Consider the following 20,807-nt stretch of genomic DNA (forward strand, 5'->3'; position numbering starts at 1 on the left):
TCCGTGGAAGATTCTGGTGCAAGAACATCGAGTATATGCCCAGTGTGATGATGGTGGTTTTTAACAACAATGCTTTAAATCTCTATTGGTGTCTCAGATAATTCCGGTGCGATGTAAATTATTGTCTTAAGCGGACCACGTTTATCTGCACAGCCCGGGCTGCGTCGGCGAAGGGGCATCCGCAGGCTGGCAGCTGGGAACCCAGCTCCAGCTTCTGCATTGACCCTTCATCAAGCTACGGTTATGTGATCTGTCTAGGTATCAGTCTTTTTCATAAATTGAGATACTTCCCGAGTCCTTGATATTCTTTGATTTGAAGGGATTTTGCCTGCCCAGGAGTTGTATTCCTCATTGCTGTTCACTGATCGCTGCTGCTTCTCCTAGTTCATCGGGGGCCTAGCTGCTCAGCAGAACATCGACCGCCGCTGCTGGTAGCTGCTTGCAGATTCAAGACGGCTTCTCTTCCTTTCTTCTGACGCTACCAACCTCCCAAAGCAGATTGAAGGAAACCATTACCCTGGGAAACAAGTCCTTAAACATAAGGACTACAATTAAACTACTAGCCTACTAGCTAGCCTACTACTAGCCTAAAATTTAGGCTGTAATTCTGACCGTTTCCATATCCGGCCTCGGCGGTTTTCACCCACTGGGCTCTTTTTTTGCAGGCTGAGAGGACTTTTGCGACTTTGGGCACAAGATGTGGCTGATGTCGTAGTCTAGGGAACTGGGCTTGTAATGCCTCACCCTCCCAACAACCCTACTGCTTCCAGGAACCTCCTGCCTGTTCTCCAGGAGGGACTGGCTGAAACCAGGGGCAGAACAAAGTATCCCCGTAGATCTTTGGTTCTCCGCCTCTGCAGAGTTGCAGAATAGTGTGTAATGCTTTAAAACTGTGCACGTGTGTGTCACCCAGCCCGTCCTGGCCCTGGTGAATCGGGCTTTCTTGGGTGGGACTGGACATGTCTGTGTTTTGTTTTATTTTTTCATGTTTGTGTTTTAAAGGCTTGACTTCAAACGCTCTATCTGGAGCCTGCTCCTCTGCCTCTGGACTGGGTCCATGTACTGTGTTTCTGTATTTTTTTGTTAAGGCAGGTACAAGTAAATGGAGAGTTGTCGTCAGGATACAGTCAAGTGTGAGCTGTGATCTATTGAGAAAATTAAGTTGCTTTGAGACCTGGAAGGCCCTCAGTGGCTGAAGGCTTAACATTCCCGGCATGCTGCTGAAGTGCAGGAACTATCATCACTAAAGCTTTACTCCTGGCGCCTGTCTACCATGGGCTGATGATTCTTGTTTCATCAATGTGATAGAGTGGGAAAGTCATTCATCCTTTCATTAAAGTGTATTTCCACATAATTATTCATTTGTCCTTTTTTTCAGTGTAATTCAAAAAGTAATATGGAGAATTTACAACACGCTAAGCATTGTGTTCTGGATGCTGAAGATACAGTAGTGAACAAAACAGGCAAAACTTCTGTCTTCTTGAATCTTTTTCTTCATCAAAATATTTATTAAAATGGGATTTAATATGACGGAGCTCAATGGCTGCATTATAGCCTTATGAAATGTCATTTTTAGGGGGATCCTTCAGGATCGTCCTGTGTATTCCTAATAGGACAGATATAACTGGAAAATTGAGTTAAGCATGTGAAACCCAGATTAAATTCAAAATGTGAAGACCAGAGACTATTACCAACACTGCAGGTAGCATGGGTGTTCAGGTACATGCTTTCTGAAGGCAAAAGGAATAAACCAGGGGGCTCCAAAAGGAGGCGGCCAAGGTCACTGAAGAATTAAAGTTTATCCTCTGATTTTGGGAAAAAGTCACCAGAGAATGCGTATTTGCTACAAACCTTTCTTTGACTCTGTTTTTTAACTCCTGTGTAGAGCTCACCGTAATTTATCCGCCTCTTTCACCTGTTAATGAAAAGCATTAATTCAATCTGCTTTACAAGGAGTTTAAATACTAAATTGTCCAAATCTTTTAGCGTGCCTGTTTTAAGGGTGCTTTTGTAAAAAAAAAAAACGGGATAAGGGTGCGGGAGGGGGTTGTTTTTGTTTTCTTTGTTTAAACCATAACATCCTGGGATTCTGAATGCAGGCTAAAAAATTGATGAACTGCAAAGATAACCAGTAAAAGAAAAACACATTTGACAGAGATTTCAATATATCAAGGGAACATTTAAAAGAAACCGAGGGCCTGGCTCATGTTGCTATTGGTGAGTTAACCAGCTTAGAAGAGAAGTAAATAGTGTGAGAGAGGCAATAAAAAGATATTCTGGAAGTAATTATTAATGCTAAAATTCCTGCATCTAATTTTAGAATGCTTATGTTTGGAATTTCATATGCATGATGAAAATGTGTATTTCAGGTTTGTGGAGAAAAACAGCGCTTTGAGAAGTTGATGGAACATTTCAGGAACGAAGACAATAACATAGATTTTATGGTGAGTCATTCCAGTACTGCCTTACATTCAATAAGACAAGCTCCGTTTCTGTACTTCTTTTCCCAAATCCATTTATATTTTATATATTATATGTGTGTATGTATGTATGAATGTTCCAGAGGACAGAAAATTGAGTATAAGAGGCTGTGGATTCACGCCAGAGTGTCCAGTTTCATTCCTCACATACATGCTGCATAGTAAAGGCCCAAAGTACCAAGTATCTGTAGCAAATAAAGGATGAAGCCATGCATTGGGGGAAAGGGTGTTAACTCCTGGCGCACATCCCTGCCATCGCTGGCTTCAGCTCTCAGGAAATCTGCGTGAGGATCCTGAAGGTAGAAACCAAGAACCTGGACCGTTTTGTCTTTTTTTTTTTTTTTTAAAGATTTTATTTATTTATTCATGAGACACACACAGAGACACAGAGAGAGAGGCCGAGGCCCAGGCAGAGGGAGAAGCAGGCTCCGTGCAGGGAGCCCGACGCGGGTCTCGATCCCGGGACCCCGGGGTCAGGCCCCAGGCCGAAGGCAGCGCTAACCGCCAAGCCCCCGGGCTGCCCACCGTTCTGTCTTCTGCACGCCTCAGCCCAGTGGCTTTCCCCAGACTATATTCTCAAAGACTACAGTGCGTTGGTTCTAGAACTGACTGTGTGTGTCCCCCAGTGACTGTAGCAGTGACTTCCCCGGGCCCCTCCCCCCGGTGACTCTGAGGGCGTAAGCACCCTGCGCGTCGCCTTAGCCGGGCTCTTCCCTGCCAGGACCTGCGGCTCAGCGGCACGACTGTCCTCTTCAGGACGGACAGCAGAAGGACTTGGGGACCACTGAATTCGTGGACTTGAATCTTAATCTTGGGTTGACGATGGAAACCTGCCATGGAGGATTTCTGGGACAGACCTCCCGCGAGTGCCCCCGGATCTGCAGGCTCTCGGAGTCCAGCTGGGGGGCCTGGGCGACCTCTGGACCTCGGAGACCTTTCGGGGGCTCCCTCTCAGCTCCCTTCACGCCTGGAGCAGGCGTCCTGCTCCGTTCTTCCCCTGTTGAGGTTTGAGACCTCGCGCTTAGGGGACCGGGCACTTTTCATTGGAACCGCCTCGGTGGCTGTAAAACATGAAACAGTTTTGCAGATTTCTAATCCTTTTATGTGAAAAATTTTTCTGGGTCCTTAAATTTTATATGCATCCTTGCCCTCGACCCCTTCCAAAATCCGTGAGAATGATGAAATCCTTCAGAGAGAAGCTTTTCTGTTCCATGGGGCATATTATTTGCTGTTTAAAAAGGTGAAAATTGTGGAACAAGTAATACTTTTACGCGAGCTTTCTAATTTTGTTGCTAGGATGTTTTGGCATGTCGAAGGCCCGTGTTTGCTCTCATGATGGATATGTGAGGAGGTCGTGCCTGGCCCGCTTTACCAGGTTCTTCCCTCTGCCTTCAGGGCAGCTTGCTCGTTCCTGAAAGATGAGCTTGCATACTGGAGGCTCCCGGGCTGAGGCCAACCTACAGGCTTGTGACCCCGCTGTAAAAAAAAAAATTGGAAATTGTGCATAAAAATATGAAATTCAGATTTTTTTAAAACAACATTTCAGCTAAGACAAGGCCCCTGTGCTTGCAGACTGTCAGCCACTGGAGCCAGGGTCCCCAACTTTTAGCTTGAGGCTCCCCTTTCCCTTGCCCCATGGTCCTCGCCGCTCCTTACTGAGTCGCAGGTGGCCGCTTCACTCCTTTTCAGACCTCGGGGATCACTCTGCCATTCCCATTTCTGCTAAAACTATAATTATGTAATTAAGCCCTTTAAAACGCCTGCACTGTTTACAAGTGAGTGTATTTCCTGTCATCTATTTCGGGCACCGAGGAACCTGATGTAGAAGATGCTGGGATACAGGTGCTCTGCTCGGTTCTCCAGGAGATTGTTGCCTCTCAGGCATATCTTAAAACTCAAAAGCTACTCTGAAGAGAAATGGGAAGATGCCAGAATCGAACCTCTTTTCCTCCAGAAAAATGAGGCTTTTCTTAAACTATCCTTGGGGATGCAGTTAAGTTGTACAATCGGCCTAACAGCTTATTCCTCATAAAATATAAATTTCTCTAACATAGGACTTCTTTCTGTTTGTTCTTTTTTTTTTTTTTGGTGGACAAAAGAAAAAAAAAACTGACAAAAATCTTTTTTTTTTTTTTTTTTTTTTTTGGCTCGTTTAACCACAGAACATGAAGTCATTGTTTAGTAAACTGCGAAACAGTATCCTTGTAACCTAGGGAGTTGACATGTCTTCCAGAGATATCCAGTGTATAACTTACACTCAAAGAGGAATCTAACTCGATAGAAACAGAAAAAAAAAAATAAAATAAAATAAAAGAAACTGGGTTTGGAAGAAAGAGGAAGAATTCAGTTTTCAGAGTCAATGTGAATCTGGATCCTCACTCATTTTACCTCCTTGCAGAGACTGTGTTTACCCATAGGGGGGAAAACATTAGTAAGATATTTTCATTATAAATAAACTGTCATTATTAAGAGTAAAATCGGGGTACCTGGCCGGTCAGTTGGTAGAACATGCAGCTCTTGATCTCAGGGTTGTAAGTTTGAGCCCTACACTGGGGATAGATATTACTTAAAAATGAAATCTTAAAAAAAAAAAAAGCAAAATAGATCTATTCAACTTTGTTTCATTCTTTACCAAACCAGGAACTGGTTTTCTCTGTGGCAGGCCTGAGGGGCACTGATGCAGTTGTGGAGAAAAAGCAGTAAATCCAAGGCTTTTGTAGAATAGAAACCAGTTGATTGTTTAAAATGGAAAGACGAATCAGAGATCTTGTTATGATCTTTATGGTATAGCGGGGCCCACAGTGAAGTTTTAGAAGTGATTATCCTTAAAAAAAAAAAAAATAAATAAATAAAAATAAATAAATAAAGTGATTATCCTGTGGCATGACAATAGGTGATTCTTTAAAATCTTTTTTTAAAATTGTTCATTTTTCTGTGATATACGTGTAATAACTCACACAGTTTGATCTATATACCCATAAGACTTTTAAAAAAGTTTCACTGAGAGGTGATGAACATGACATCTAATTTATCCACTGAAAGTGGACAGTTCAATGTATTTTTTGCATATTTGCAGCCGTCACCGTGATCTAATTTAGAACATTTTGTCATCCCAGCAAGAATCCCCTTTAGTTATTAAAATCCATTCCCAGTCCTAGGCAGCTGCTTCTTATTCATAAGACACATAGAGAGAGAGGCAGAGCCACAGGCAGAGGGAGAAGCAGGCTCTATGCAGGGAGCCCGACGCGGAATTCGATCCCGGGTCTCCAGGACCACAGCCTGGGCTGAAGGTGGCGCTAAACCGCTGTGCCACCCGGGCTGCCCCACCCCCTTTTTAAAGAGATTTTATTTATTTGAGAGAGAGAGAGAATGAGCAGGGAGGAGGGACAGAGGGAGGGAGAGAGAAGCAGGCTCCCCCCTGAGCCAGGAGTGTGATGCGGGACTCGATCCCAGGACCCTGGGATCATAACCTGAGCCAAAGGACTGAGCCCCCAGGGGCGTGTCCCCCCCCAGCCCCCAAGGCAGCTTCTAATCTACTTTCTGTATCCACAGATGTGCCTGTTCTGGGTATTTGATACGAATGGAATCATAACCTATATGATCTTTCATGACTGACTTGTTTCATGTAGCGTAATATTTTCAGATTCCTCCATCCTGTAAGGTGCATCAGTACTTCGTCCCTTTGTATCGTCACATAATATCCCATCGTATGGTTATAGCACATTATTTTTTTTTAAATAAAATCTTTTATTTTTTAAGATTTTATTTATTTATTCATGATAGAGAGAGAGAGAGAGGCAGAGACACAGGCAGAGGGAGAAGCAGGCTCCATGCAGGGAGCCCGACGTGGGATTCAATCCCGGGTTTCCAGGATCGCGCCCTGGGCCAAAGGCAGGCGCTAAACCGCTGCGCCACCCAGGGATCCCATAGCACATTATTTTAATCCACCAGTTGATGGACATTAACCCCGCCCCCCTTCTGGTGGTGAATAATGCTTTTGTGAGCATTTGTGTGTAAGTGTCTCTACAGGCCCACGTTTCCACCTCGTGGGGGCACGTTCCGAGGAGCAGGTTTGCTGGGTCGTGCAGTGACTCTGTTAACACATCGTGGAACTGTCGGCTCTTCCAGTGGCTGGTTGATGTCCACAGTGGATGAGGGCTCCATTTCCTCCACCTCCTTGCAGCGCCTGGTGTTGTCTTTCCTTTTGATTGTAGCCATCCTAGGGGATGAGGAGTGCATCTTACTGTGGCATCTTTCTGACTTTTGAATCAAAAAAATTATTATTAAGTATTTTGAAAGGCCCAGTGAAACAACAGAACAGGAGATTCCGTCTGAGTGCGTCTGGACGTGTGCTGCTGAAAGCATGTGCCCGTGATTAAACTGGCTTGTAACCCACTGCATCTCCTTGCAGGTGGCCTCCATGCAGTTCATTAATATCGTGGTCCATTCAGTAGAAGACATGAATTTCAGAGTCCACCTCCAGTATGAATTTACCAAGTTGGGCCTGGATGAGTACTTGGATGTGAGTATAGCTGTGCGCCCGGCTCCAATGGAGACTTGGTCTATTGCCCACCCTCAGAGATACACTTCTGCCCTGACGAATGCTCGACGCTCCATGCGGTCAGATGCCGTGGCGCTGAGCAAGGGGAACCCATCCAAATAACGCCATTGGCCAGAGAAACTGGATTTTTGCAGCCCCCCTGGGCCTCGGGCTGGCTTCTGGCTTCTCTGGACTGGAGTCAGGCAGCCTCGCCTAGTCTTGCTGCAGTTCTCCTCTGGCTCTGTCTGGGCCAAGTCTCGGCGCACCCTTCATCCGGGCTCTTGGGCGTTTGGGGGACTCCATCTGGGCAGGGCAAATAAAGCCCAGACTGCTGACGAGTGGGGAGGAAGTACTTAGAGCATAAAACACTAATGAGGAAACAGACACCTGGGACTTCGTCATGTAGCTGTGAAATTCTGTTGGCTGCATTGTGGCTTTAGGAGTTCCTCTCTTAGGTTCATGGGAGGAGGAGGCCTGCAGTTGCTCAGTCTCTAGCTCCCCTGCAGAGGTGCTCAGCCTGGTCCCTGTAGCTCCTCACCCCACAGGTAGATAGCAGGTGGGTGTGAGCATGGCAGTGGGCCTGAGTAGCTGGGTGTGCCCGGGATGCGCCATGTCCACGGCCTCTTGAGCGGTTCTGGGTTCCCCTGTGTGCAGTGGTGCTCCGCCTGAACTTGGAAGGCCGCTGGGAGAGGCAAGAATTGTTGACCCCGATTGCAGATGTTTCTAGCCACAAAGAGAGTAGAAGTGCTTCTTCCGTGGACGCCCCCAGAGTCCAGCTGCCCGTCTTCGTCAGGGGTAAAGCCAGGGATCACAGCTGATTGTGAGGCGGAGACCAAGCATTGCTCTGAGCTCGGCTCGGCTGCCACACCAGCGGCCTAACATCCCCTGACGTCTGGCCTCAGGAGGAGACATGCACTTCCATTGCAGAGTTGTTGGAATTGTGTTCTTATGTCAATAGTCACTAATATCTCTGCTAGAATCTGGTATTGAAAGGGTTTTCCTGCTCTGAGATCAAGGTTTCTCCAGCCTCTTGCCCTGCGTGCTCTGAGGGGGGCGGTATTTGAGCAACAATTGTGCACGTAGATTGCTAGTGGTGGTGGGGGTCCGGTTCTGTGATGGTCGTGCAGATCACGGGAGGCTGGCGGAGAGTCCCACGTCAGGTGGTGCCGTTGCTCCATGTCTGCTGTGTGAAAGCAGCTGCTTGGTTGCCACTGTCTCCCTTTCTAGGCTTTGCCCTTACTCTGACGTGTCTCTGGCTTGTCCTCCTTAAGACTAAGATGGAACGTATCTCCTTAGGCCAAGCTAAGTTCTAGACTTCCAGATTAGGCCGGGGAGCAAATCCCTCTTCCAGAATTTACGGAGAGCATGGTTCCTCTGAAAAAGCATTTAAAAGTTTTTCCAAAACTCTGTTTAACGTCTTGGCCTCTTGGTTCTGGATCCTGATAGACGTGGCTAGAAGATTAGAAGCATCTAGTATATAAATGCTTCATTAGTTTACAAAAGCCCACCCTCATAAGTAGCCACGGATTTGTTCCGTTCATGTTTAGTGGTGTCATCCGTTTGCCGGTGTCACTCTAGCCACTCCTCTGTTCCCCCAGGGAAGTCAGGATTTCTGTCACTCGTAAGGAAGAGTGACACATTGTCTTGGCCCTAATCCCCTTACCACTGGTTGACTTACGCCAGGTGCCTGGGCCTCAGCAGTGAGTGGGGGCAAGCGGCAGAACCTTGGTGCAGGCAGCCCTTGGGGAGGTTGTCCCTGAGGGCCGATTCTAGCAACTTCTGCTAAGTAAGCCCCAGGGCTGACACGGTCCTGCCCTCCCCACCTCACCCTCCTCCTGGACTCCTGCCCTCTCCACTCAGGCAGTCGCCCCTGCCCTAACTTCCCCCGCACAAAGGTGCCTCTCCAACTTGTTACCTGGACCGCAGCTCCCTCCTGAAGCTGCTTTTAAGTTTATTAATGTCTGGTTTCACCTGTTTTGTATCAAAATGCTTTATTTTCAAATATGTTGACCTCGGAAATATATTTTTCAGGAGGATTAGAGGGGAAATGTGTCTATATTTGGGAGAGGGCATCCCCAGAGAGGCATCTGAGGGCAACAACACTGCGTTCCCCGGAGGCAGACACCTCAGACCCTCTCCTGGGCAAGTCTGCCCTATTTGGAACCGGAGTGTGTCGGCTGTTGTGTCGTTTGCTCTCCTTCCACAGCTGTGCTCACGCCGCCTTCACTTGCATTTTGGTTTGTAGAAGTTGAAGCACACCGAGAGCGACAAGCTGCAGGTGCAGATTCAGGCTTACCTGGACAACGTGTTCGATGTGGGCGCCCTGCTGGAGGATGCGGAAACTAAGAACGCAGCCTTGGAGAGGGTGGAAGAGCTGGAAGAAAACATTTCTCATGTAACTACGTCTCGGAGAAGGAGACACTGTTCATATGTAACTGGGCGCCCCGCAGAATAAGTGTTAGCTGCTCCCGCGGTCGGTGGGGGACCGGAGAGTAGGGATGAGCCGCAGCTGGGAGCGGGCTGCCCGGGCCGCTGGGGGCCTCGCAGAGAAGGCACGTCCCGTACTGAAACTAAGGGGCACCATTGCCTTGCCCCGGTCACCCGCTCAGTTTCCTGGGCATCTCAGGTCCAGGCCCCAAGAGTGACGTGATGGGCACCACGCTGAGCAGAGGTGTAGCTGGAATATGGGACTCGGGGCTGAGGTGCAGAGGCCTAGTCTCCTCATACTCTTCCGAATGGAAGCCATTTCCGACCACGTGTGCTCACCTAGGCCCACGGTGGATGGGTTCTAGCACTTTGTGTGAAAAAAGGCCCTTGTGTCCTCCCCACCTTGTTCCTTGTGTCCCCCCCACCTCCCGTCTCGCCCTCTCCCTTGGTGGAACTACCGCTGCCTCCCAAGCAAGATACCCCCCACCTCAACCTCTCGGGGAGTTTGGGTTGATGAATAAGTGATATTTCACTCATAGTCTTGTGAATAGAAGTCACACTCTACCCCGTGTGTCCATACAGGCCCAAGGTTGGAGTGACCTTGTATCCTCCTGATGCACGTCTGCACACTCTTGCCTTAAGCTGACTCCAGTTCTACATGGATTCTTTTCAGCAATAGGCATTTTCAAGGAAATTAGTAAGCATGTCCCTTACAGCCTCTTCTCTGAGGACTGTCCTCTCAATATGACATCAGCTCCATTTCAGAGCAGGGATTTTTTTGTTTGAGGGATTTTTCTCGCCACAGACTAAGATGGATAGGAGTCTACAGGCCTTTGGAGGCCGTCCATTCCGTTCACCCATTAAGCAAATACTTGAATATTTGCAATGAGTATTGTAAATAGTGAATGAACAGAAAAATGGTGCTTCTTAGAGACCCAAGCATCATGAGGACCAAATTCTTTTGTCGAATTCCGTTTGACGGTGTCCTTGGTTGTAAATGAGTTGTCTCTTTCTTGGAGCACTGTTATTTTCCCATCTGAACAGTCCATTTCTTTTCCTCGACATCTTCTTAGTTGAGAGTATGGGACGTGCTTGACGTCCTTCACCCTCGTTCATCGTTCTGAAAATGGGCATCCTCTTGGCCGTGGCTAAGCCGAGTTGGTGAGCCAACCCTTCCCCCACCTCTGGAAGTGCTGCAGTGACGTGTTGGCCCCCGGTTAGGAAGCACACGTACCTGCCTGGTGTTTTCTTACCCTAAAGGGTTTGACTCCTATTCTGAACCTGATCACCACTTTCCTCCCCACCCTTCCTCCTCATCTTGCCTCCCTGGTTTTCCTTACCTGTGATCTCTTGTGATCATTTCCAGTGAAATGTGAGAAATCTGAGGTTGCTCACTCTCAGAGCCTTGTGGTAAAAGTAACCACTTAACACACGGTTCACCCTGTGTTCCTCTAGAAGCCTCGGTCTGCATCGCATGACCATATGCACATAACCCACTTTTGTAGCCGGCCACCTGTTTGTTTGAACCACCCCTCCAAATGGCTTTTATTATTGGGGCAGTTCGGGTCAAAACAAGCAGTACTGTTTTTTCAGCTGGTTTTCAATAATAACAGAACCAAGTTTGCAGACCAGTAATTTTCAGAAGCTTTTGCCTAAATGGCCTTTTCTTAGGGAGGGAAAGGTGGACTTTCTTTCTTGCCTCACCTGCTGTTCCTCACACCCTTGCCAGCTGCTACAGAAACAGAGGGAGATGCATGGTGATCCTCAGAATATCAGGGAGCTGACAAATGAGTTTATTAAGGATCATGTATAAATTATTAACTCCTGTTAGGAACAAATATGTATTCGGAATCTTATAAATATTAACGTTTCCAGAAAATAGCTTGTGGAACACATGCAGGACTCTGATGGGCCCCTGATCGTTTTTGAGCTCCACTTTCTGAGAACTGAGGACCTGATGAGAATGGTTGTGTGTCGTGACATAGGTTCCCTTTTAAAACCTTTACAGTTGTCCGAAAAACTGCAAGACACAGAGAATGAAGCCATGTCCAAGATCGTGGAACTGGAAAAGCAGCTCATGCAGAGGAACAAGGAGCTGGATGTTGTTCGAGTAAGTGTGCTGATGACAGCCGGCCCAGATGGGCAATGCAGGGAAGGTGCGCCCGCTGGCGTTAGCCTAGTAGGATGTGGAGTCTGTTCATGTCCGAGGAATGCATCGATGCAGCACATTTATTGGAACCATTTCAGAGGCGATACTCAGATGAAAAGTATGATAGGGTGTGTGTGCACATGTGTGTGCAATCAAATAATTTGAGGGTCAGTACTTCCTTATCACAGCTTTTGAGAGCAACAGTATTTTCCCATCTGGACGAGTCTGAGTTGATTAGGTCAGTGGATCACCCATTTACTTGGAAATAACAACACGGCATGGATTTAATTCATGCCACTTATTTATTTTTATTAGGGCTTAGACGTCTTTGTTTTTTATTTTTTTGTTTTGTTTTTTTTTACTTCTACTTGAAACCAGATTTGGTGGTTGCCATGGAAATGGTGAAATCAACACAGGCCAGACCAAATGAGGTTCACCAAAACAATTTTAAAAGAAAGAAAGAAAAAAGCCGGAGCAAAACCGATCCATTTTATTATCAGATAATCCCAGCTATTTTATTTGGCCTTAGCATTGTTTTACCTTCCGTGTCAGGTATTTATGGAGTGCCCTCCGTCTGCTTAAACCTGTACAGAACATAAAACCCCCGAACGCTGGGCGGGCTTTCAGGCACACGGCCGCCTTCACCCCATCGTCGATGAAGTGGCACGTTTCACGTGATGCTTATCGTGTCTGCGTGTGTTGCTTGATATTCCGACTTTCCTGCGGTTAACTCTAGGAAATTTATTTTTTGGCACGCCATCGAGACAAAGTGTAGCATATGGACTCAATTCAAGTCAGACTCTCAGATTATTAATAATAGACAGGGTGTGAAGAATGTTTCCCTGCCTGCTGGCGGTTTGTGGCGAGAGATCACGTGTACAAGACCCGGCGAGCGAGTCCCATAAAACCCTTTCACTGGAACCTCGGCGGGCCCCTCATAAGAGAAACGGGGATGGCATTTAAATTGAAAATTGAAACTTTTTTGTTTTCTGCTAAAAACCTAGACCGAACTAAGTCATCAGTAGAGGGAAGCATTGGCCTGTTCGGCTAAGCCCGTCTCGGATGGAGACCGTTAGGACTACTGTCCTAAGCCGGCTCGAGGGCGCGTGGTGAAGGCCAGAGGAACCCGCTCAACAGAATAACCCTGCGTATTCATGAGGAGATTATTCCATGCTTTGCAGATTTTTAATCCCAGTCTGACTTCTATCCAAATCTGATTCAGGGCCTTTTTTGTCCACTGTTAGTTGATAATGTATCTAGGAATTACCAATGAGTTTTTATTTATTTTTTTTTGAATTTTTAAATTAATAAAAGGAAAGCATGCTGCCCCACCCAGATACCCTCAGGGTATTCCAAAGTCAGCTATAAAATTATTTTTGGGTCCTCTCTGTGCCTTGTTCCTCTCCACCTCCGGGACGATGGAGTCAGCCGTGCTTCTTAATGGAAAGAACTATATTGACCGCAGCAATTGCTAGAATCGATTGTGTGCATCACCAATGAACAATTGATAAGAAAGGGGCTTTGTAGGACCTGGCTGAGTGCCATAGAATTCCTAGGTACACAGGAGTAGGAGTTTTCTTTTTCTTTCTTTATTATTATTATTATTTTTTGGTTAATTTGGTTGGTCCTCAGATTGCCAGTGTGATGGTAACAGGTATGAATGTCATGTGATGATAAACCCTTGACTGTGGACTCTCTCTGCAGGAAATCTACAAAGATGCAAATACCCAGGTTCACACATTAAGGAAAATGGTCAAAGAAAAAGAAGAGGCCATTCAAAGACAGTCTACCCTGGAAAAAAAGATTCACGAACTGGAGAAACAAGGGACCATTAAAATTCAGAAGAAAGGGGATGGGGACATTGCCATACTGCCAGTGGTGGCTTCTGGCACATTGTCCACGGGGTCAGAAGCAGCAGTGGGTAACTTTGTGGAACCGGTAACCGGGGTCACCTCCTCGGGACCACTGCCCCCCCCACCCCCCCCACTACCTCCATCGTCAGAGACACCTGAAGCAGGTAAGAAGCCTCGGTGGGAGAACTGAGACAGTATCAGCCTATTTGTATTTCTTCTTTTATCCACCGCCCGATACTGTCCTTTGTCTGCTTTTTCGGCCTGTTCTTTTACTGATTTTAAAAAACTTTTTGCATTTTGAGACTAAGATTATAAAGCTTCATTTCACATGTGTTGCAGTGTATCCTTTATTTGCCCATGAGGGGATGTTCTAGTCTTTGAAAAAAAGCCTGTGTCCTCTTCAGTGTTTTGAGTTTGGATACGTTCTGTGCACGTGACATCCTGCAGGTGAAGCCGTGCCCGTGTTCAAAGGCGATTCATTTCTTCTTTTTCACTAGTGCAAAACGGTCCAGTAACGCCACCCATGCCGCCACCGCCGCCGCCTCCCCCTCCCCCGCCTCCTCCCCCCCCTCCCCCGCCCCCTCCCCTCCCAGGCCCTGCAGCTGAGACGGTGCCAGCTCCTCCTTTACCTCCCCCTCCTCCTCCTTCTGCACCCCCGCTGCCTGGGACGTCCTCACCCACAGTGGTTTTCAACTCAGGATTAGCAGGTAAGAGCACAGAATTAAGACCCAGGTACTGGTGTAAGAACATTTGTGTTACCTCCAGAGCCTTTCTTTGAAAGTCTAGGTCCCCTGCACGTCCATGTACCCCCTTCCTAATATAGGAGCATTCCTGCTGATGCAGCAGGGAAAGGGGAAAGTTAGGCACAGCAGGGGTGTCCCCCCCCACTCTCTAGCAGGGAGTTCCGATTTTCCCAACTTCCCACTTTTCATTCTCCCCACCGAGAAGAGGGAAGAAAGACAAGTTACCTTCTTAGGGTCGGTGCATTTACGTGAATTCCTCAAGCACCTGTGGACAGCTGGTCACAGAAGCGTACTGACTTCCGTCCTGACACAGACGTGCCTCTGTGGTTGGAAGATCCGTGCAGCGTCACTTACCAGAGGCAGAAACGCCTCTCCATGCACTTGCCCGATGTGGACTTCCAGGCATCTCTTCTGTGCATTTGAAGACATCAGAATCCACTCTAGTGGAACCGAAGCTTCAAGAGTTGCCAAAGGCGGTGTCCCTGTGCCTCGAGATGCCTGAATCCTGTGCGCTGCCCTCCACTAACCAGGACAGAGTGTGGCATCCCCACCTTGCCAGAAATGACGGGGTGCAGCGGGAGGAAGAAAACTGTTCTAATGCCTTGAAATAGAGGTTTTGATTTTTGACTCATCAAAGTGACTTTTCACTCTTTTCTAAAATACCACAGGCCATCTTCCCATCACGGAGCGTTTCCCTGGCGTGTTGAATGGCTCTGAGCTTTCCCGCGCCATCAGATAATTCTGCATGCTCCCCTGTGCACTCCCTTTATGAGGTCTCTTAGGTCCCCTGAAGAACTACCATCTGATAGGTGTGATCGTTCTCAGAGCCTTTCGTCCAACGTCTCGGCTGTAAGAGGTTCCCAGATTGCCTGCTCCGTCCCTCAGACTGTCCCATCTGCAGCTGTACTGGGCTGTCGTCAGGACTGGTTCATCCTGGTGCCTGAAGCCCTTTTGGCCACCAGAGATCTGCCCAGAGCAGCCTTGTTCCACACCGAATCTGTGGTGCTTACTTCCTCCCCAATGTCCATAAAATCATCAAAGAAACAAACAACAAATGAAACAAATTTTTCGTTAACACATTGCTCATCGCCATTGAAAGTCATGTTCAAAGTAGTCCAGTGACTTCGCGCTACTTTTCAGGGTCACCCTGTATCTCCTACTTTCTTCTAGAACTTTTATTGCTTCTTAAGGACAAAAGTTGAAGGTGTGTCATTGTGGAACTGTTGGATTTTGGAATGTAAACCGAAAACCTCTTAACAAGCCCCAGGAATCCATTCCATCAACAGGCTTCCCTCAGCCACTGAATATGGAAACCCATAGTTGGCTTGTGGACCTGGTCCACTGGTCAGGCTTTCCGCGGAGCGCCCTGAGAGCACTCACCATGGCAGGTGTCTTGTCTGACACCACGTCCTCCCTCGTTGGCCAAATCTAACATGAGAGTCTCCACTTCATTCACCTGAGCTCCCACCTAGAACTCAGAACTGCCTTGGCACGAAGCTGAGATGTGCAGGTCCGGGGCTCCCTTTGGTGCGGGTCTTGTCCTCTATGGTTATTTTTTTTTTTTCTTTGACTGGGCCCTTCCCATGACTTAATTTTAAAAACTTACAGGCCGTCTTGATGGGCTCAGCGTTACAGTGCAGAACTCTCTGTTCAGCCAGACACCCACTGCTGCCCTCAGGGTTGCTGCAGTTGGAAGTTGTCCCCTTGGTGTCTTACACCATTTATAGAGGACTGTGTGTGGGATTTAAGAAACTTCCCTTTGGCGCCATAAGTGTCCATTAAACAATTACAAGATGTTCTGTTTTATAAGATCTAAGGATCGTAAGACCATCATGTAGTACATCTTGTGAGATGTGTTGCCAACGTGTTGGGCAACTTCCTCCCCGGACTTAGGAGGCCAGACAGAATCAGGGTGGCCAGAGAGGCAAGGGACAGAGCTGAGGTGAGACGCTGAGGCCTCCTGGAGCCCAGAAGCCTGGGGCGTTGCTAGGGCCTCGGATCCATGGGCAACAGGATGACCTACCTCCTCAGTAGGTAAGCAGGTATGTGTGTGGTGGCTAAGCCAGGGGACCTGAACGGCCTCCCTGATTTTATCTAGTTGTCTTTGCATCTTATAAAGAGAAAATACATAGTGTGGGATGTATATGTAAGCATTAGGCTTACTTTCTCAAATATGCGCCAGAGCAGTCTGGCTCCTGGTTCCCCCTTGGGTCGCCTGTGACAGACCACAGGGCAGCCTATGACCTTTGCCCTCTCTTTGGGGAAACGCGCTTTGCAGGTTCACAATGAGAATCTGTACTTGGCTGATTATTTTTCGTTAACACGTTGCTCATGTCTCACAGAATACCTAGCACGGCTCAGTACGGCTGTTTGCGAACCACTATAATGAAATCATTTTTTCCCCTCTTCTAAAAAGGATTACTTTTAAAAACAAAATAATAAGGGAGTCTTCAAGGCAGGCCCGAATGGAAGGGAATTTTTGGCTCCTTGCTGCCTTGTGAAATGTGTCCAAGAAGCATGAAATTCTCTGCTGAGAGTGCGCGAACCGCCGAGTGGCTTGACTCTAACCATATCTATTTTTTTTTTTTTGTATTTTCTTTGTTCTTTCTGCTTCCACAAAAGATGGGCCAATCAAGCTTTTCTGTAGGTTGCTCCTCTCTGAGTGTGTTGAGTGTTTGCCATATGTTCTGTTGGTCACACTGTGCCTTAACATCTTTCCACTCCATCTTATGCGGAACCATTGTAGTTTGACCCTGTGTGTGCGGGAAGTCTCCCCGTTGTGCCAGGTTTGCCCATGCGATTTAGTGGAAGAGATGCTGGCTCTGTAAGCAGGCAACCTGGATTTCATATGCTGTATTCCTTTCCCCCAGAGAGAAAAGGAGGGTTTTTTTTTTTTCCTTTTAGTTTCATTGTCGTAACTGAATCTAAGGCCTCAGCTCTAGAAGGATTTTAGAGTTATTCTGGGGGAGAACGGATAGTTCCTCCGCATAATAAGGACAGGCTGCCAGGTGCTGCTTTTCCAGGCCCTTCCCGCGGGTCTCCAGCTGTCTCCATGGAACACACACCCACACAGAGCCCCTGCCTTTAGCCTGAACGCTGCGGACATGGAGTCCCCGTGGTGACCTGTAGGCCCCGTCCTCCTGTCACCACTTCCATTGCCCCATTGGAGTCAGGACAGCCTTTCTGAAGATGATATTTTTTGCCCGTGTTCTGATCTCAGGCTTATTCCTAATCTTGGTGACGAGTGAAAAGTAGGATGGTGTAGATGGCTTCACTTTCATGAGTGTCCTGAGGCCGGCGGTGTCCGGGGATGGATGGTGGGCCCCAATGGCGCCAACCCGCCAGCTCAGATTGTGGGAAGATTGGGTACAGCTTCTCCCCTGCTCCCTCTTTCTCCCTCTGCATCGTTCAAATGTCAGACTAGGGGAAGGTCTGTTCCTTTGTCCCACAGAGGACATGGGTTTTCCTGGGCAGTGTAGACCACAGGGAAGTGTGGCAAGCAGTCCAACGCTGTTGGGTGGTGGGGCCCAAGGTGTCGCGGTGGAAAGGCCTGGTTTGGCAAAAGCTGTCTTTCTGTGTTCCTGCATGCTCTTGTGTGGATTTATCAGATGACATTCCTGCTGTTTATATGGCCCTCGTAACTCTGGAGGAATGGCAGGCAGCCAGGTGAAAGCCCAGTGTGTTTGGGTTTATTTTGTTCGGCACCATAGTTCTCCCTCCCTTACTAATGATGGCAAATAGTGGAGCTCCCAAAGAGTATGGTGGGCATCCCAGGTTAAGAAGGTACACATGTAGATGGTTGGGGAAGACTTCTTTATGATGTGTGATTAATTAATGGCATTTTAAATGAATTTCATTTTTTTAGCTCCTTTCCCCGAAGTAAGAGGACTTGGCAGTTCTTCACCTGACCCCTCAAGGATAGATCCCTTCCTCTCTATTAAGAGTGTTTTAACGGGTCCATTGCTGCCTTCTAGTCACATGTAGCTGACTCCTAGGGAGAACTTGCTCCCTAAAGAAGGGGAAGGGACTGTGGCCATTCTCAAAAAGCAATACTAATCCTGATTTCTGAGTTACCCCTTCTGTCATCTTAAATATTTTTTACTTTGAGCTGTTCCTGGCCCTTGGTCTGGTTGGAATGACTCAGCATCAATATAATTCCCATTGTCAAAATCGTCCACAAGAACGTATTGCTCTAGCAGAAAGCCAGCATTCTTGACATTACATTCCTGGTGGTTTAGACAGCCACTACCTGCAGTCTCTGATCATCTTTTAAAATTGGTTTGGAAATACGTGTTCTAGAACCAAGAATTTAAGATTTCAAAATCTAGTTCTCGCTCACTAGTGTCACTGAGTAGTCCTCTCTGCTCTCTTCTTAGATCATTAATAATTTTTGCTCCCCAATACTTTGTCCTACGTGTTGTCCTAACACTGTGAGTGTAATGGAGCAATCCATTTGCCTGCATTTAAAAAAATAAAAATAAAAATCAACCCCTGGCTCTTGGAGAATTGAGCACAGTGTTGTATCAGTCAACCAGATAATGACCTCAAATTGCTCAAGCCAAAGCCATGCATGATATTTTCTGTTTTAAAAACACTTGGGCGCCTCTTGCCTGTGTTCCTCCATTGTTAAGTTGTCATCTTCAAGGACTGTTCTCTGATTGTTCTTGAGGGTCATGGGTTTTTGGTGGAATCCTAATTTCATCCTCTCTGACTTCTGTAGCTGTGAAAATTAAGAAGCCAATCAAGACGAAATTCAGAATGCCAGTTTTTAACTGGGTTGCCCTGAAGCCAAATCAGATCAACGGCACAGTCTTCAACGAGATTGATGATGAGCGAATTCTAGAGGTACCTTTCTCATTGGTTGGAAACAAGGAGGGCTGTCTGGGAGCAGAGCTCAAATGGGTGCTCTGCGAATCTGGAAGTTTCAGTGATAAAATGCTAGTGTTTTAAATGCCTCCACGTAAAGGAAAAAAAGAATGTTTAATATTAGAGAACAAAATTGGACACTGTTTTGTAAGGTGGTTTCAAAGCTGTTTTAAAAATTATGTTACGGGGATGCCTGGGTGGCTCAGCGGTTTAGCACCTGCCTTTGGCCCAGGGCGTGATCCTGGAGTCCAGGGATCAAGTCCCACATCAGGCTCCCTGCAAGGAGCCTGCTTCTCCCTCTGCCTGTGTCTCTGCCTCTCTGCCTCTCTCTCTCTCTCTCTCTCTCTCTCTCTCTCTCTCTGTCTCTGTCTCTGTCTCTCATGAATAAATAAATCTTTTAAAAATAATAAAAATAAATTAAAAAAATAAAAATAAATTAAAAATTATGTTACTATGGAGTGGTTTTGATTATTTTCAGTGGATGCCACAAAACGTGTATCTGACAAAAGCCCTGTGCCTAATTTATAAAAAGGCATAAAAAAGAAAAAAAAAACCTTTATTGAACTCTAAGTGATTAAGAATTCAATGATCACACTCGATCTGGTTTAATAGATTTTATTCTGTGTGGTCAGCCCTGTAAGGTAATTAGTGAAAAGCTGCTGAACTGTCCAGTTGGAATCCGTTCACTTTAGATGTTCATAGCTGTATGTGTGGCCTAAGCCACGTCATAGCACAAATAGGAGAATAGAGCAAGCCATGATCAAAGGCAAGTATTAAGTAGAAAGAGTAAGTTCTTTGATGCTTAAGAAACTGTCAAAACGGTTTCCCGACTTAATTTTTTTCTGTTTAAAGATTTTATTTATTTACTCATGAGAGACAGAGAGAGAGAGGCAGAGATGCAGGCAGAGGGAGAAGCAGGCTCCATGCAGAGAGCCCGACGTGGGACTCGATCCCAGGACCCTGGGGTCACGACCTGAGTCAAAGGCAGACGCTCTACTGCTGAGCCACCCAGGCGTCCCTCAACTTAATTTTTTTTTTTTCCTCGACTTAATTTTTAAGAGTAATCCAACTTGCCTGTTTAATCCCTCTCCAGGATTTAAACGTGGATGAATTTGAGGAAATATTTAAGACAAAAGCCCAAGGTCCTGCCATTGATCTTTCTTCAAGCAAACAGAAGATAACACAGAAGGGATCAAACAAAGTGACATTACTAGAAGCAAACCGGGCCAAAAATCTTGCCATAACTTTAAGGAAAGCTGGAAAGACAGCCGATGAGATATGTAAAGCTATACACATGTAAGTTCAGGGCATTCTGGAAAATTTGATTTTCTGTTGAATTTAGGATAAAAATGAAAATAAGTTATGATTGGTAGATAGCAGAGATATTTCCATAGAAGGGCAAGATAGAAGATAAAAATGGAGCAATTCTTGATATTCACGTACCGGAGGTTCCCTTTGTTACACACGTGTGACTTCAGAGTTGAATGGAACGCTGGCACTCACGAGGGAGGCTGGAAGTGCCCCGGGGAGTGCTGTGTCACAGTGATAATTACTTTGGAAGGATAACAACTGGATCGTGACATCGTTTCTTTACTTGGTCTGCTCTCTTGTATGTCTATAGCCACGAGTACCTACGAGGAGCGGAGAATCACAGATGCTAAGAAAAGGGAGAGACTGTTTTCTCTGGAGTATCTGAATTCTCTCTAGGATTTGTTGAATACAAATTTGATGGCATTTGTGGAATGATAT

At 46.6% G+C, this 20,807-nt stretch overlaps 1 protein-coding gene across 9 annotated transcripts in view; it reads left to right on the forward strand.

The window, feature by feature from the left end:
• LOC129495450 (formin-like protein 2) overlaps window positions 1-20,807 on the forward strand; it is a 260,043-nt gene that overhangs the window by 221,255 nt on the left and 17,981 nt on the right. For all 9 annotated transcript variants that reach the window (XM_055302975.1, XM_055302977.1, XM_055302974.1 and 6 more), the window contains 8 exons: window positions 2,370-2,444; window positions 6,892-7,002; window positions 9,266-9,415; window positions 11,456-11,557; window positions 13,301-13,613; window positions 13,947-14,156; window positions 18,913-19,037; window positions 20,152-20,354. In XM_055302975.1, coding sequence (XP_055158950.1) covers window positions 2,370-2,444; window positions 6,892-7,002; window positions 9,266-9,415; window positions 11,456-11,557; window positions 13,301-13,613; window positions 13,947-14,156; window positions 18,913-19,037; window positions 20,152-20,354 — 1,289 coding nt within the window. The remainder of the gene's footprint in view (window positions 1-2,369; window positions 2,445-6,891; window positions 7,003-9,265; window positions 9,416-11,455; window positions 11,558-13,300; window positions 13,614-13,946; window positions 14,157-18,912; window positions 19,038-20,151; window positions 20,355-20,807) is intronic.

Source organism: Nyctereutes procyonoides, unplaced genomic scaffold (genome assembly GCF_905146905.1).
Source record: "Nyctereutes procyonoides isolate TBG_1078 unplaced genomic scaffold, NYPRO_anot_genome, whole genome shotgun sequence".
NCBI lineage: Eukaryota > Metazoa > Chordata > Mammalia > Carnivora > Canidae > Nyctereutes > Nyctereutes procyonoides.